Raw genomic sequence first — 13,450 nt, 5'->3', positions numbered from 1 at the left:
GTTCATTTTAATTTGCAGATATGCAGTTAATGTGTCTGCAGCCATATTTTTTCTGTCCTCAGTATGAATTTTCCTAACCAATGAAAAAGCCCTCTCACTATCTGCACTGCTATGTGGGAGGTGCAGCAAAGCAGTAAAAAGTTGTTTCAGCATTGGAAACCTGGCAACACCCAGAGCAGTTTTTACATCGAAGACCTTTCCCCAGTATACATCTATTATTTTCCTGGTCAATAAAAGAAAATCAGAGCACGACAAACATGTAGATGGTGCTAAATTGCTTCCATCCCCTACTACACATTTTAGAGACAGGTTACCAATGGTCGTTACCACCACTCTTCATTCAATACTTTTCCAGTTTACTGACGACTGATGGTAGTAACGAGTGTTGGTCATCTGTGTCTACATATAATGTCTATCAGCAATTAAAATGTTTAGGGAACGAAACCAGAACTTGCCGGGTAACTACAGTTGCCGTTGTATCAACGGGAACTCCCAGTATCACCTCCCTAAATTATCATCATAATGGAGGAAGCTTTCCTACATGCAAACAGTAAAAACTTTAAAAAATAAAAATAAAAAAAACCCCAAAACAAAACACAAATGCTTACCTGTGCAGTCTTTGAATCAGGAAACGTTTTTTTTTTTTCGCTAGCTGCGAAAAATGGTCTGCCACAGTCGGGGGATGTTGTGTTCCACGAGAAATTGGCAGAACATAACTTCTGCAGCCGTCACAGAAGTCTGGGCAGTCCGAGCCGATGGACTTAAATGACCAAGAAAACCACGTGCAACTATAAAACCACATAAATCGAAAATAGTTCTGTTTCATTGGTCATGCGTGTTTGAAAAAATAAATGGTGGATGCGAAGAAAATTTTCTTGGAGTAACAGAAAAAAAATCTCTGATACAAAACATCATTTTCCTGTGTGAAAATCAGTGTACGCCGTATTAGCCAAAAAATTGCATTTTCCCGTACAAAATACGGGGAAACTGTATAACTTGACATGCATAACTTCAAATTCTGATTCAGTGATCTAATTTTGTGATCAGCGATCTCTCTCTCCCCCCATTTCTTTCTTTCAAAAACAGAAAATTTATTTCATTTATTTATTCAACAGAACTGAATAAACTTATTTTGGGAAACCACCAACACTTTAACCTATCTGTGTATCCTAAATAACTCCCATCCAGTGCATGTGCTCCTTATGTTGGATAAATATTTGTTCTTTACAATATTTTTTTTCCAGACATGTGAAAACATTCATTCGAAATGGATAGCTTGGAATATGTTGCTTTTTTTTTCTAGATATTGCTTAGGTCCTCGCCTTCTCGAGAGTCCAAACAACTCTAGAGAGACAAACCTAGTGAATGCAATACAAGAGCGCCCTTTGCGGCACATAACAGGAACTTCACTCTATGATTAGTTCCCCGAAACCAGGTAGAAGGATATGCAAGAATAAAGAAGCCAAAGAAAGGGCTTTTTTTTTTTAACAGCACTGTATGACCAGTATTATAATATTTTGAATAAAATCTAAAGAGACAGAACTTCAGGAAACACAACACAATAGCAGGATCAAAAGGCTTTTAATACAATTTCATTCCATGCACAGACACATAGTTCACATGCACAATATGATTAACAATAAAGTATATCTTTCTTGAACTTGCAGTTGTATGCAAATTATGAGCAGGCTAAATCGGCCAGATAGGAACTACTGGAGACTTTTATTTTGAACACAGTCCCTAATATGTCATCACCAAATAGGACCATGTTGGATCCAAGAGCTGTGAATTGTGAGAGATGAACGCTGTCGTGATAGCTACTGGGTTGACAGCATCATAACAAACTCTACAAGGTAAAACACACAAATTAATGAACTCATCAGACTAATAAAAATAGTATGCTCAGGTACACATTTTCCAGTCTGTATAACAAAGCCAGTCTAATATTAATTGAATTATAAGATTATATTGGTAAATATTAAAAAAAAAAAAAGTGTGAAAGACCCCTGCAATAGTCTGACCAAAATTATTTCAAGGCACACAGAAAACATATTGCAAGCTGAAGATCACAACAAACTACAGTATATATACATATATATATATATATATATATATATATATATATATATATAGCCACAACACATACGCCATTTCTTTTACAGTGGTGCTTGAAAGTTTGTGAACCCTTTAGAATTTTCTTTCTGGATAAATATGAACTAAAACACCATCAGATTTTCACGCAAGTCCTAAAAGTAGATAAAGAGAACCCAGTTAAACAAATGAGACAAAAATATTATATTTGGTCATTTATTTATTGAGGAAAATGATCCAATATTACATATCTGTCAGTGGCAAAAGTATGTGAACCTCTAGGATTAGCAGTTAATTTGAAGGTGAAATTAGAGTCAGGTGTTTTCAATCAATGGGATGACAATCAGGTGTGAGTGGGCACCCTGTTTTATTTAAAGAACAGGGATCTATCAAAGTCTGATCTTCACAACACATGTTTGTGGAAGTGTATCATGGCACAAACAAAGGAGATTTCTGAGGACCTCAGAAAAAGCGTTGTTGATGCTCATCAGGCTGGAAAAGGTTACAAAATCATCTCTAAGGCCAAGTTTACATTAGACCGTATCTGTCTCGTTTTCTTCGCGGATGCACTGTCTGTTTACATTAAAACGCCTGGAAACGCCGGGAAACGGGAATCCGCCAGCGTCCACGTATTCAATCCAGATCGTGTCTGGTCCGGTGCTGTGTAAACATTGAGAATACGCGGATACGCTGTGCTGAGCTCTAGCTGGCGTCGTCATTGGACAACGTCACTGTGACATCCACCTTCCTGATTCGCTGGCGTTGGTCATGTGACGCGACTGCTGAAAAACGACGCGGACTTCCGCCTTGTATCACTTTTCATTAAAGAGTATAAAAGTATGAAAATACTGCAAATACTGATGCAAATACTGCCCATTGTGTAGTTATGATTGTCTTTAGCCTTGCCATCCTTCCACTTGCAAGTGGTAAGTGACGCGCATGCCCGACATGCACTGAGATCACACACACAGCGGCTCAGTCCCAAATCACTGCTCGTGCACGCCACTCATGCACTCTGTGAGCTGCGCAGGGCCGGAGTGCGCACCCTCCAGAGGGCACTCGCTGTTCAGGGCGGAGTGATTTGGAGCGCAGGATGCCTGCGGAGCCGAGCGTATCCGTGTATTGGTGTTGCTGTGTGCACGCAAATCGTGTATTGGCGTTGCTGTGTGCACACTAATCGTTTTAAAAACGTTAATCTGATGATCCGCTGATACGGTCTAATGTAAACCCCACCTAAAGAGGTTGGACTCCACCAATCCAATTAGACAGATTGTGTACAAATGGAGGAACTTCAAGACCATTGTTACCCTCCCCAGGAGTGGTCGACCAACAAAGATCACTCCAAGAGCAAGGCATGTAATAGTCGGCGAGGTCGCAAAAGACCCCAGGGTAACTTCTAAGCAACTGAAGGCCTCTCTCACATTAGCTAACGTTAATGTTCATGAGTCCACCATCAGGAGAACACTGAACAACAATGGTGTGCATGGCAGGGTTGCAAGGAGAAAGCCACTGCTCTCCAAAAAGAACGTTGCTGCTTGCCTGCAGTTTGCTAAAGATCACATGGAGAAGCCAGAAGGCTATTGGAAAAATGTTTTGTGGACGGATGACTTAGACTTAGACAACCTTTATTGTCATTCAGTATGCAACAAGTGTACATCGAATGAAATTTCGTTGCAGTTTGGCTCAGCACAGAATTAAATATGAAGTGTATTAGATTAAATTATGCAGCAGCAAAAATATTATAAAGTGCAATAGTATAAAGTGACCTGTGGAATTAGGAATGTTCAAGTTATAAATAGAAGTTTAGAGTTTGGGTTTGGAGTTCAGCAGTCTGGTGACCTGGGGGAAAAAGCTGTTACAGAACCTGGTGGTCCTGCACCTAATGCTGCGGAACCTCTTTCCAGAGGCCAGAGGTGAGAACAGTCCATAATGAGGGTGTGAGGGGTCACTGATGATGTTTCTGCCTTGAGACATGCAGCGCCTTGGTGCAATGTCCTGAATGGAGAGAAGTCCCAATGATTTTCTACACTGTCCTCACCACTCTCCACACATTCTTCCAGTCAGAGGCACTGTAGCCTCCACACCACACAGAGATGCAGCTGGTTAGAATGCTCTCTATGGTGCTTCTGTAGAATGTAGTGAGGATGGGTGGGGGCAGGTGGGCTCTCCTCATCCTATGCAGGAAGTGCAGACGTTGCTGTACCTTCTTGACCAGTAAGGCAGTGTTCACAGACCAGGTGAAGTTGTCTATGATGTGCACCCCTAGGAACTTGGTGCTATTGACCACCTCCACAGCCGTGTTGTTGATGAGAAGTGGAGTGTGGCTGGGTTGTTTTTTCCTGAAGTCAACAATGATCTCTCTAGTTTTGTCCACGTTCAGGATCAGGTTGTTTTCCCTGCACCAGCCCACCAGGTGCTCCACCTCCTCTCTATAGGCCAGATCGTTATCGTCCCTGATGAGGCCCACCACTGTGGTGTCATCCACAAACTTCACAATGTGGTTGCTGGTAGCCCTGGGGACACAGTCGTGTGTCATCAGTGTGAACAGCAGTGGGCTCAGGACACAGCCCTGAGGGAAGCCTGTGCTGAGGGTGATGACACTGGAGGTATTCTGTCTGACCTGGATTGACTGTGGTCTTTCAGTGAGGAAGTCTAGCAGCCAGTTGCACAGGGGGTTGCTGAAACCCAGGGGACCCAGTTTGTTCACCAGTTGCTGTGGAATGATAGTATTAAATGCTGAACTGAAGTCCAGGAACAGCATCTGCACATGAGTGGTGTTCTCCTCCAGGTGTGCAAGGCTCAGGTGAAGAGCGGAGGCAATGACATCTTCAGTGGAGCAGTTTGGCTGGCAGGCAAACTGGAAGGGGTCGAATATGGGAGGGAGTCTGGAGGTGATGTACTCCTTTACCAGCCTGTCAAAGCACTTCACCATAATGGGAGTGAGTGCGACAGGCCGGTAGTCATTGAGTGGTTTTTTTTTTTTTGGCACTGGGATGATGGTGGCAGTCTTGAAACATGATGGGACTTTGGCTTGATCCAGTGAGGTGTTGAAGATATCCATTAGAACATGAGCCAGCTGGTCTGCACATTCCCTGAGCACCTGATCAGGAATATTATCAGGGCCTTCCGTGTGTTGACTCTTCTCAGAGTCCTCCGCACCTCCGTTGTATCAAGACAGAGTGCCTTTTCATCCTGATGGGGAACAGCTTTCACTGCAGGAGTGTTATTTAGTGTCTCAAACCTCCCAAAGAAGTTATTGAGTTCATTGAGGAAGTCCACGTCATCATCACACTCAGGAGGGGCTATCCTGTAGTTTGTAATAGCCCGTATGCCTTTCCACATATCCCTGGTGTTGGTGGTGTCATAGAAAAAGTCCTGGATTTTTTGACTGTGAGCACGCTTTGCTAATCTGATGGCACAGTTCAAGTTTGCTCTTGCTGTTCTCAGTGCCTTCTTGTCGCCAGACTTGAAGGCTGAGTTCCATGCCTTTAGCATTTTGCATACTTCATAAGTCATCCAGGGTTTTTGGTTGGCCGGATGGTGCCAACGTCCTCCATGCATTTGTTGATGTAGGCTGACACAGACATGGCATACTCATCTATATTGGTATGATCATTATAAATGGCAGCTTCCTTGAACATGTCCCAGTCCGTGCACTCAAAACAGTACTGTAGTGCCTCCATAGTCCCTCAGACCACACCTTCACCTGCCTCACTGTAGGTTTCCCTCTGATCAGCAGGGGCTTATATGCAGGGATCAGCATAACAGATAAATGGTCAGAAAAGCCAAGGTGGAGGTGAGGGGCTGCTTTGAATGCATCCTTCATGTTGGTGTAGGCCATGTCTAATGTGTTCGCTCCCCTGGTTGCACAATCCACATGCTGGTGAAAATGAGGGAGGACTGTCTTCATGTTGGACTGGTTAAAATCCCCAGCCACAATGAAAAAGCCCTCAGTGTGAGTGGATCGCAACTCACTGATGGTCTGATAGAGAACACTCATAGCCTCCTTTGTGTTAGCACTGGGGGCATGTACACAGCAGTGATGGAAACTAAAGTAAACTCCCTGGGCAGATAGAATGGTCTACAGCAGGGGTCTTCAATCCTATCCACAAAGGGCCAGTGTAGCTGCAGGCTTTCATTCCAACCAAGCAGGAGCTACACCTGATTTCACTTGTTTAATCATTTCACCCTCGTCTCCAGTCAACAATCAAGTGAGCCTCCAATTTGGCTGTAATGAAAGCCTGCAGCTACACCGGCCCTTTGCGGATAGGATTGAAGACCCCTGGTCTACAGTTTACAGTTAGAAGCTCAATGTCCGGTGAGCAATGGCTTGAGACAAACTTAACATTTTTACACCAACTGTTATTGATATAAATACACAAACCACCCCCTCGGGATTTACCGCTTCGTGCGCAGGTCCTGTCGTCACGAAATGTAGCTAGCCCCTCGATGCTAACAACATTGTCCGGGATTGAAGCGTTAAGCCATGTCTCTGTCAGAAGTATAGCGCAGCAGTTCCTCAACTCTCATTTCAGCAGTTCCTCAAACCCCCCACCCCCCCGACAAGCACGCTTCCGCCTTCGGTCACACTGCCTCCGCTTACTCCTCTGTCGGCTTGTGCTGCTAGGGGAGTCCGCTGCACCGTAGGCCCCTGGGTCTTGCTGGCGTAGCACTCCGAGGCTACGCAAACACTCTCGAGTAGTTGTGTCTATGAAGCCGAAATCACTGGATGATCGTAATTCCAGCAAGTGCTGGCGACTATATACAAACTTACTGAGAGTTATTACTGACTTACTAGGCAGTGCATTATGATTGAGAAAACCGTAACTGTCGCGAGCCCATGTAGCAGCAGCCGAACAGGGTGCTGCCATCTTGGGAATGTCAGGACTTTGACATTCCCAAGATGAGATCAAAATGGAACTTTTTGGTTTAAATGAGAAGCGTTATGTTTGGAGAAAGGAAAACACTACATTCCAGCATAAGAACTTTATCCCATCTGTGAAACATGGTGGTGGTAGTATCATGGTTTGGGTCTGTTTTGCTGCATCTGGGCCAGGATGGCTTGCCATCATTGATGGAGCAATTATACCAGCGAATTTTAAAGGAAAATGTCAGGACATATGTCCATGAACTTATTCTCAAGTGGGTCATGCAGCAAGCCAACGACCCTAAGCACACAAGTCGTTCTACCAAAGAATGGTTAAAGAATAAAGTTAACTTTTTGGAATGGCCAAGTCAAAGTCCTGACCTTAATCCAATTGAAATATTGTGGAAGGATCAGAAGCAAGCAGTTCATCTGAGGAAACCCACCAACATCCCAAAGTTGAAGCTGTTCTGTATAGAGGAATGGGCTAAAAGTCCTCCAAGCCGGTGTGCAAGACTGATCAACAGTTACTGGAAACGTTTAGTTGCAGTTATTGCTGCACAAAGGGGTCACACCAGATACTGAAAGCAAAGGTTCACATACTTTTGCCACTCACAGACATGTAATATTGGATCATTTTCCTCAATAAATAAATGACCAAGTATAATATTTTTGTCTCATTTGTTTAACTGGGTTCTCTTTATCTACTTTTAGGACTTGTGTGAAAATCTGATGATGTTTTAGGTAATATTTATGCAGAAATAGAGAAAATTCTAAAGGGTTCACAAACGTTCAAGCACCACTGTATTTGCGCACAACATGATTGTGAAGGGTTTTTTTTTCTTTTTCATTGTTTTTTTTATTTTAATTTTTTTTACAGTTGCAGTCAAGTTTACACACACTCATCATGGACATGAATGTCATGGCAATATTGGGCTTTCAATGATCTCTTCGAACTGTTCTTTTTCTGTGGCAGAATGATTGCACAACATGCATCTTTAATAATAAAAAACAAGAATTTGGTGCACAAGCTTTTGTTTATTTTGGGTTTTCTGTAATCAACACAGGATCTAAAATATACATACAGCACATCTAATATTTGGTTAACTGTCCCTTTGCAAGTTTCACCTTGACCAGATTCTTTTAGTAGCCATCAACAAGCTTCTGGCAGAATTGTGGTTGGATGTTTGAACACTCCTCTTTTGGCAGAATTAGTAGAGTTCAATTAAAGTTGTTGGTTGCCTGACATGTGACTTTTAAGCACAGCCCATATATTTTTGGTAAGGCCATTCCAAAAGCTTAATGTTAGCCTGCTTTATCCTTCACAACCAGCTCTGATGTGTGTTTGGGGTCATTGTCCTGTTGAAAAACCAAACTGTGTCCAAAAAGGTTCAGCCATCAAGCTGATCGTTTGAGGTGATGTTGAAGAATTCTGAGGTAGTCCTTCACTTTAGTCAGCTGCAAACTTTAGTTGAATTTAAAGGTATGGATTTTGGAGCAGGAGCTTCTTTCTCAGGCAGCAGCCTCTCAGTCCATGGTGATGTAAAACTTGCTTGACTGTACACAGTGACACTGGTGTTCCAGCAGGTTGCAGTTCATGGCAGGCCTGTGCCTTAGTGGTTCCTGGGTTGTTCCTGACCATCCAAACCAACTTCCTCTCAGCTGAGAATGACAGTTTGGGTCTTCTTCCAAACCTTGGCAAAGTGGCTACACCTCCTAATAACTTGTACAATTGTTGAACTGATGATCTTGGAATCTGCAGTTGTTTAGAAATGGCTCCAAGAGTCATTCCTGAGTGTAAATCTATGATCCTCTTTCTCAGATCTGTACTGAGCTTTTTGGATTTTCCCATTGTACTGTGTGTTGCAATGTTGTGCAAGTTCACACTTAACAAGCATGAGCTCAAAGTTCTATTATGTCTATTTCTGGTGCATGGGCATCTTTCAGTTTCACCAGCGTTAACTAATGATTCATGTTCATTAGCTGTGAAATGATATTTGTTCTGTTCATGTTTCACCGAAAATATGAGCACGCTCACTGAACGGCGTTCATGCACATCACTGGTGTGTTGGTTAAGCCAGTGAGTGCTGTCAAACAAACCGTTTTATACTGGCACAGAGAAGCTAAGTTTCAACACCACTGAATTAATAATCTAAGTGGTTATATGTACATTTTACCCCTGTATATATAATCTTGATCCTGTGTTGATTTCAGAGAACCCATAAAAAGTTAAACTTGTGCACCAAATAATTTTTTTTCTTGTAAAGATGTACAGTTTATTGTACAATCATTCTGCCCCAGAAAAAGAACAGTTCAAAGAAATCATTAAATCAATTTAGAGTCACCAATTAGCATGTCTTTGGGGGAAACCAGCGCAAACCCACAAAGATACGGGGAGAACATGCAGACTCCACACAGAAAGGCCCTCGTCGGCCACTGGGCTCAAACCCAGGACCTTCTTGCTGTGAGGCAGCGATGCTAACCACTACACCACCGTGTTGCTGTAGCGCTTCTCTTATGTGTTAATTCATGAATGATGATGTAGTTTAACTCGGTTCTCAAACTGAGCTCTCAAACTTTTTGTAGCCAGGGACCCCTTTAACTGTAAAATCAATTCCATAGATCCTCCCTAAGTATAGATATATGTGAGCAATTCCAGCGTTATGGACGTGACACTTGAACTCAAAATGGCAACAAATGACCCAGTGCATGTTTTATTGTCTCCCAGTATTTAAACAGGTGTTGCATATTTTAAGGCTGTACCATACTGGAGAAGTGATAGAACAAGAACAATTCCCATAGTACATCTAGGGCATGCCAGAAAATGCCAATAAAAGATGCGTTATGGATGTGACAGAAAAAGTATCACTTTTCTTGGGTGACTGTACATTTTTATCAAACTCTGTGAAATTGTAAACCTAATGTCGAAATGGAGATATCCATTTGATAGAGGGGTCCAAGGTGAATATTAAAAAATCTTTGTTTAAAATATTTTGTATTTCATGCAGAGTTTCGGAACGAAAAGTCAGCGTTATGGATGTGACGCGTCTGAAATAGACATGGCATATGTTTAGAAAATCAGCAATTTAACCACCATAACCCTTTGAAAAACTCTCTAAATATCAGCTAAAACTATCAAAGTTCTTAAATAATATTTAGGATGGCTATTGTTTTGCTGTTTTGTGGATTTTAGCATACATTTCTGTGGCTTGTGGCAATAATATAGAATTGTACATGATCAAAGTTGATTTTAGGTTGGGGTTTACATTATAAGAAAGAAAGACCGACAGTGACATATTAGGTTGGTTACAAATTGGTTCAACTTATTCACATCTGTAAAATACAGGCCTAGGTGATATCTCTGGGAGTGGTTTTGATGTATTACATGTTGCTTTATTTTTGCATGGTGAGGTTGACATGGAATTGCCCATTTCATGAAAATATTGAAAAAAAATATGATGCTCTTTAGCTGCCTAGTTTTGGCTGACAGGAGTGGAACCTAATGTGATCATCTGCTGTTATATCCCATCTGCCTCAGGGTTCCATATGTACTGCATTCTGAGATACTTTTCTGTTCACCACAGTTGTAAAGAGAGGTTGTTTGAGGAATCTGCTCGAGCAAGTGCATTGTGCAGCTGCCACAAGATTGGCTAATTGGATCACTGAGCAGATATTCCTAATAAAGTGGCTGGTGTGAGTGAATCTTCCTTTCTTTTTCTTTTTTTTATTTTTTGTGGGTGTCATTTTAAAAGACAGGCCCTACAACACCAGCATGTTTGTGTGGGACTTGAGGGCTTTGTAGTAAAAGCCTAGCCTCTGAGTTTGGTGGCTGCTGGTTCAAATCTGGCTTGTCCCCCAAAAATGGCTGAGTGTAGTGGTAAAACATGAGCTGATAATGAGGTGGTAAATGCTGTTTGAAGATGTCAAAAAAAAAGTGTGGGTGACAAACTTTTTCCAAACTTCCCTATATGCAAGGCTAAGTCAAAACTTCATAACCACTTCTGCTCATCTCTCTTGACTCTCGTAGGCAGCTGCCCAGATGTTGTCCCCCATCTGATGTCCTCAAGTACCATCCACACTCATTGTTACTACCAATTTCCGAACCTTTCCACTCACATCCTCAAGACCTGGCTGGGATTTGAACCAGTAACCTCTCACCCCAGAAGCAATGCCTCAACCAGTTGAGCTACAGGATCTCATATCAGGGTATGTTTTAGAGAACTTTTCATTTTTGTATACTTAATTCTGCATTGAAAGTTGATGCAGAATCAAACCAGAGACATGCTACACCCAAGGCCATGGCACTAACCTCTACCCTACTGCAGGACAGGTAACGTACTCACTTATTGGACTTTTGTCTTTATAAATTACTGAACCATGTGACGGAGAAAGCATTGAAGAAAAGATGGATGTTTTGAAGAGGAGATGGATGTAACCAACACACACCAACAAACTGACTGTGTGTGTTTATGGGCTGTACTTGTCCACTTTTTGGGAATGGTTTATCATGGTTTCCTCTCTTCATTTAGAACAGAGGTGCTTGAAGTGGCTTCCTGTTACAAAGAGAAAGTGTGATGAAGTGATAAACCCACTGGGAGCTAAAAGGAAACAACCATCTCCTCTTCCACTAAACAAACTTTTGACTGAATATATATTCAGTCAAAAGAGAGAGAGGGAGAGAGAGAGATACCATCAAAGTCCACAGTGCCGTCTCCATTCAGGTCCAGGTCATTCAGAATCTCCTCCAACTCTCCTTTCTTCAATTTTTCACCCAGTAATGTTTTTACTGCCTCCTTCATCTCATCCAATGTGATCTTTCCATTCCCATCTGTGTCAAACTAACCAAAATCAGAGGCTTTAAAATTAAGAAACTTTTTCGTACATAACATGACATGACTTGGGTACAATAAATTATTTTGTTATATTTGTGCTAAATATTCCTTCTTTGCTTGTGGCATCAGTGTGTCAGCAGAAAAGGACAAATATAAGATTTCAATAAATTCATTTTGCAAAATGGAAAAAAATGTTTGTGTGTGTGGTGTGTGTGTAGCAGTTCACCTGTTTAAAGGAGCACTTGAGTTCTTTCAGTCCCAACATATGAGCCGTCTCAACCATCATCCTTGGCCCCATCAACTCACAGAAATCATCAAAATCCATTAGTCCACCCACTGTGCGCACACACACACACGCACACGCACGCGAATATGAGCCTGCAGTGAGTCAAACAGGTAGTAGAGTGGTTACAGTAAAACAACCCCCCCCCCAAAAAATAATAAACTGGACACTCACACCTCATCTTGATCTGCTGGATGATTTCCAGTAATTCCATCTCAGTGGGCATGTAGCCCATCGTCCTCATGCACTCAGCCAGGTCTTTGTAGTTTAGATATCCATCCTGATCATAGTCAAACTCCTTAAATGCCTCGGACAGCTCTAAATAATAACACCGGTTCTTTCGAAATCTTTTCATGAATAATTCATTTATAAACATTTCCTTCATAATTTAACATTAAAAATTCTAAATACTTTTCTAGTACTGTTACATTGGATGCTTTAACACACACACACACACACATATATATATATATATATATATACACACACACACACACATATATATATATATATATATATATATATATATATATATATATATATATACATATATATATATATATATATATATATATACATACATGTGGTGCTTGAAGTTTGTGAATCCTTTAGAATTTTCTATATTTCTGCATAAATATGACCTAAAACATCATCAGATTTTCACACAAGTCCTAAAAGTAGATAAAGAGAACCCAGTTAAACAAATGAGACAAAAATATTATACTTGATCATTTATTTATTGAGGAAAATGATCCAATATTACATATGTGAGTGGCAAAAGTATGTGAACCTCTAGGATTAGCAGTTAATTTGAAGGTGAAATTAGAGTCAGGTGTTTTCAATCAATGGGATGACAATCAGGTGTGAGTGGGCACCCTGTTTTATTTAAAGAACAGAGATCTATCAAAGTCTGATCTTCACAACACGTTTTTGAAGTGTATCATGGCACGGACAAAAGAGATTTCTGAGGACCTCAGAAAAAGCACTGTTGATGCTCATCAGGCTGGAAAAGGTTACAAAACCATCTCTAAAGAGTTTGGACTCCACCAATAAACAGTCAGACAGACTGTGTACAAATGGAGGAAATTCAAGACCATTGTTACCCTCCCCAGGAGTGGTCGATCAACAAAGATCACTCCAAGAGCAAGGCGTGAAATAGTCGGCGAGGTCACAAAGGACCCCAGGGTAACTTCTAAGCAACTGAAGGCCTCTCTCACATGGGCTAATATTAATGTTCATGAGTCCACCATCAGGAGAACACTGAACAACAATGGTGTGCATGGCAGGGTTGCAAGGAGAAAGCCACCACTCTCCAAAAAGAACATTGCTGTTCGTCTGCAGTTTGCTAAAGATCACGTGGAGAAGCCAGAAAGCTATTGG

The 13,450-nt window shown here is 41.5% G+C and overlaps 1 protein-coding gene across 2 annotated transcripts in view; it reads right to left on the bottom strand.

The window, feature by feature from the left end:
- Positions 1 to 1,616: 1,616 nt before the first annotated feature.
- The window catches only part of si:cabz01076231.1 (calcium-binding protein 2), a 21,800-nt gene continuing 9,966 nt past the window's right edge, over positions 1,617 to 13,450 (bottom strand). For both annotated transcript variants that reach the window (XM_060915957.1, XM_060915956.1), the window contains 4 exons: positions 12,245 to 12,388; positions 12,014 to 12,123; positions 11,646 to 11,793; positions 1,617 to 1,846 (listed from right to left, as the gene is read on the bottom strand). In XM_060915957.1, the coding sequence (XP_060771940.1) occupies positions 1,818 to 1,846; positions 11,646 to 11,793; positions 12,014 to 12,123; positions 12,245 to 12,388 (431 nt within the window). In that variant the 3' untranslated portion in view covers positions 1,617 to 1,817. The remainder of the gene's footprint in view (positions 1,847 to 11,645; positions 11,794 to 12,013; positions 12,124 to 12,244; positions 12,389 to 13,450) is intronic.

This window comes from Neoarius graeffei, chromosome 3 (assembly GCF_027579695.1).
Source record: "Neoarius graeffei isolate fNeoGra1 chromosome 3, fNeoGra1.pri, whole genome shotgun sequence".
Lineage (NCBI taxonomy): Eukaryota > Metazoa > Chordata > Actinopteri > Siluriformes > Ariidae > Neoarius > Neoarius graeffei.
Note: the sequence above shows the minus strand (reverse complement) of the source record. Positions and strands in the feature narration are given on the sequence as shown.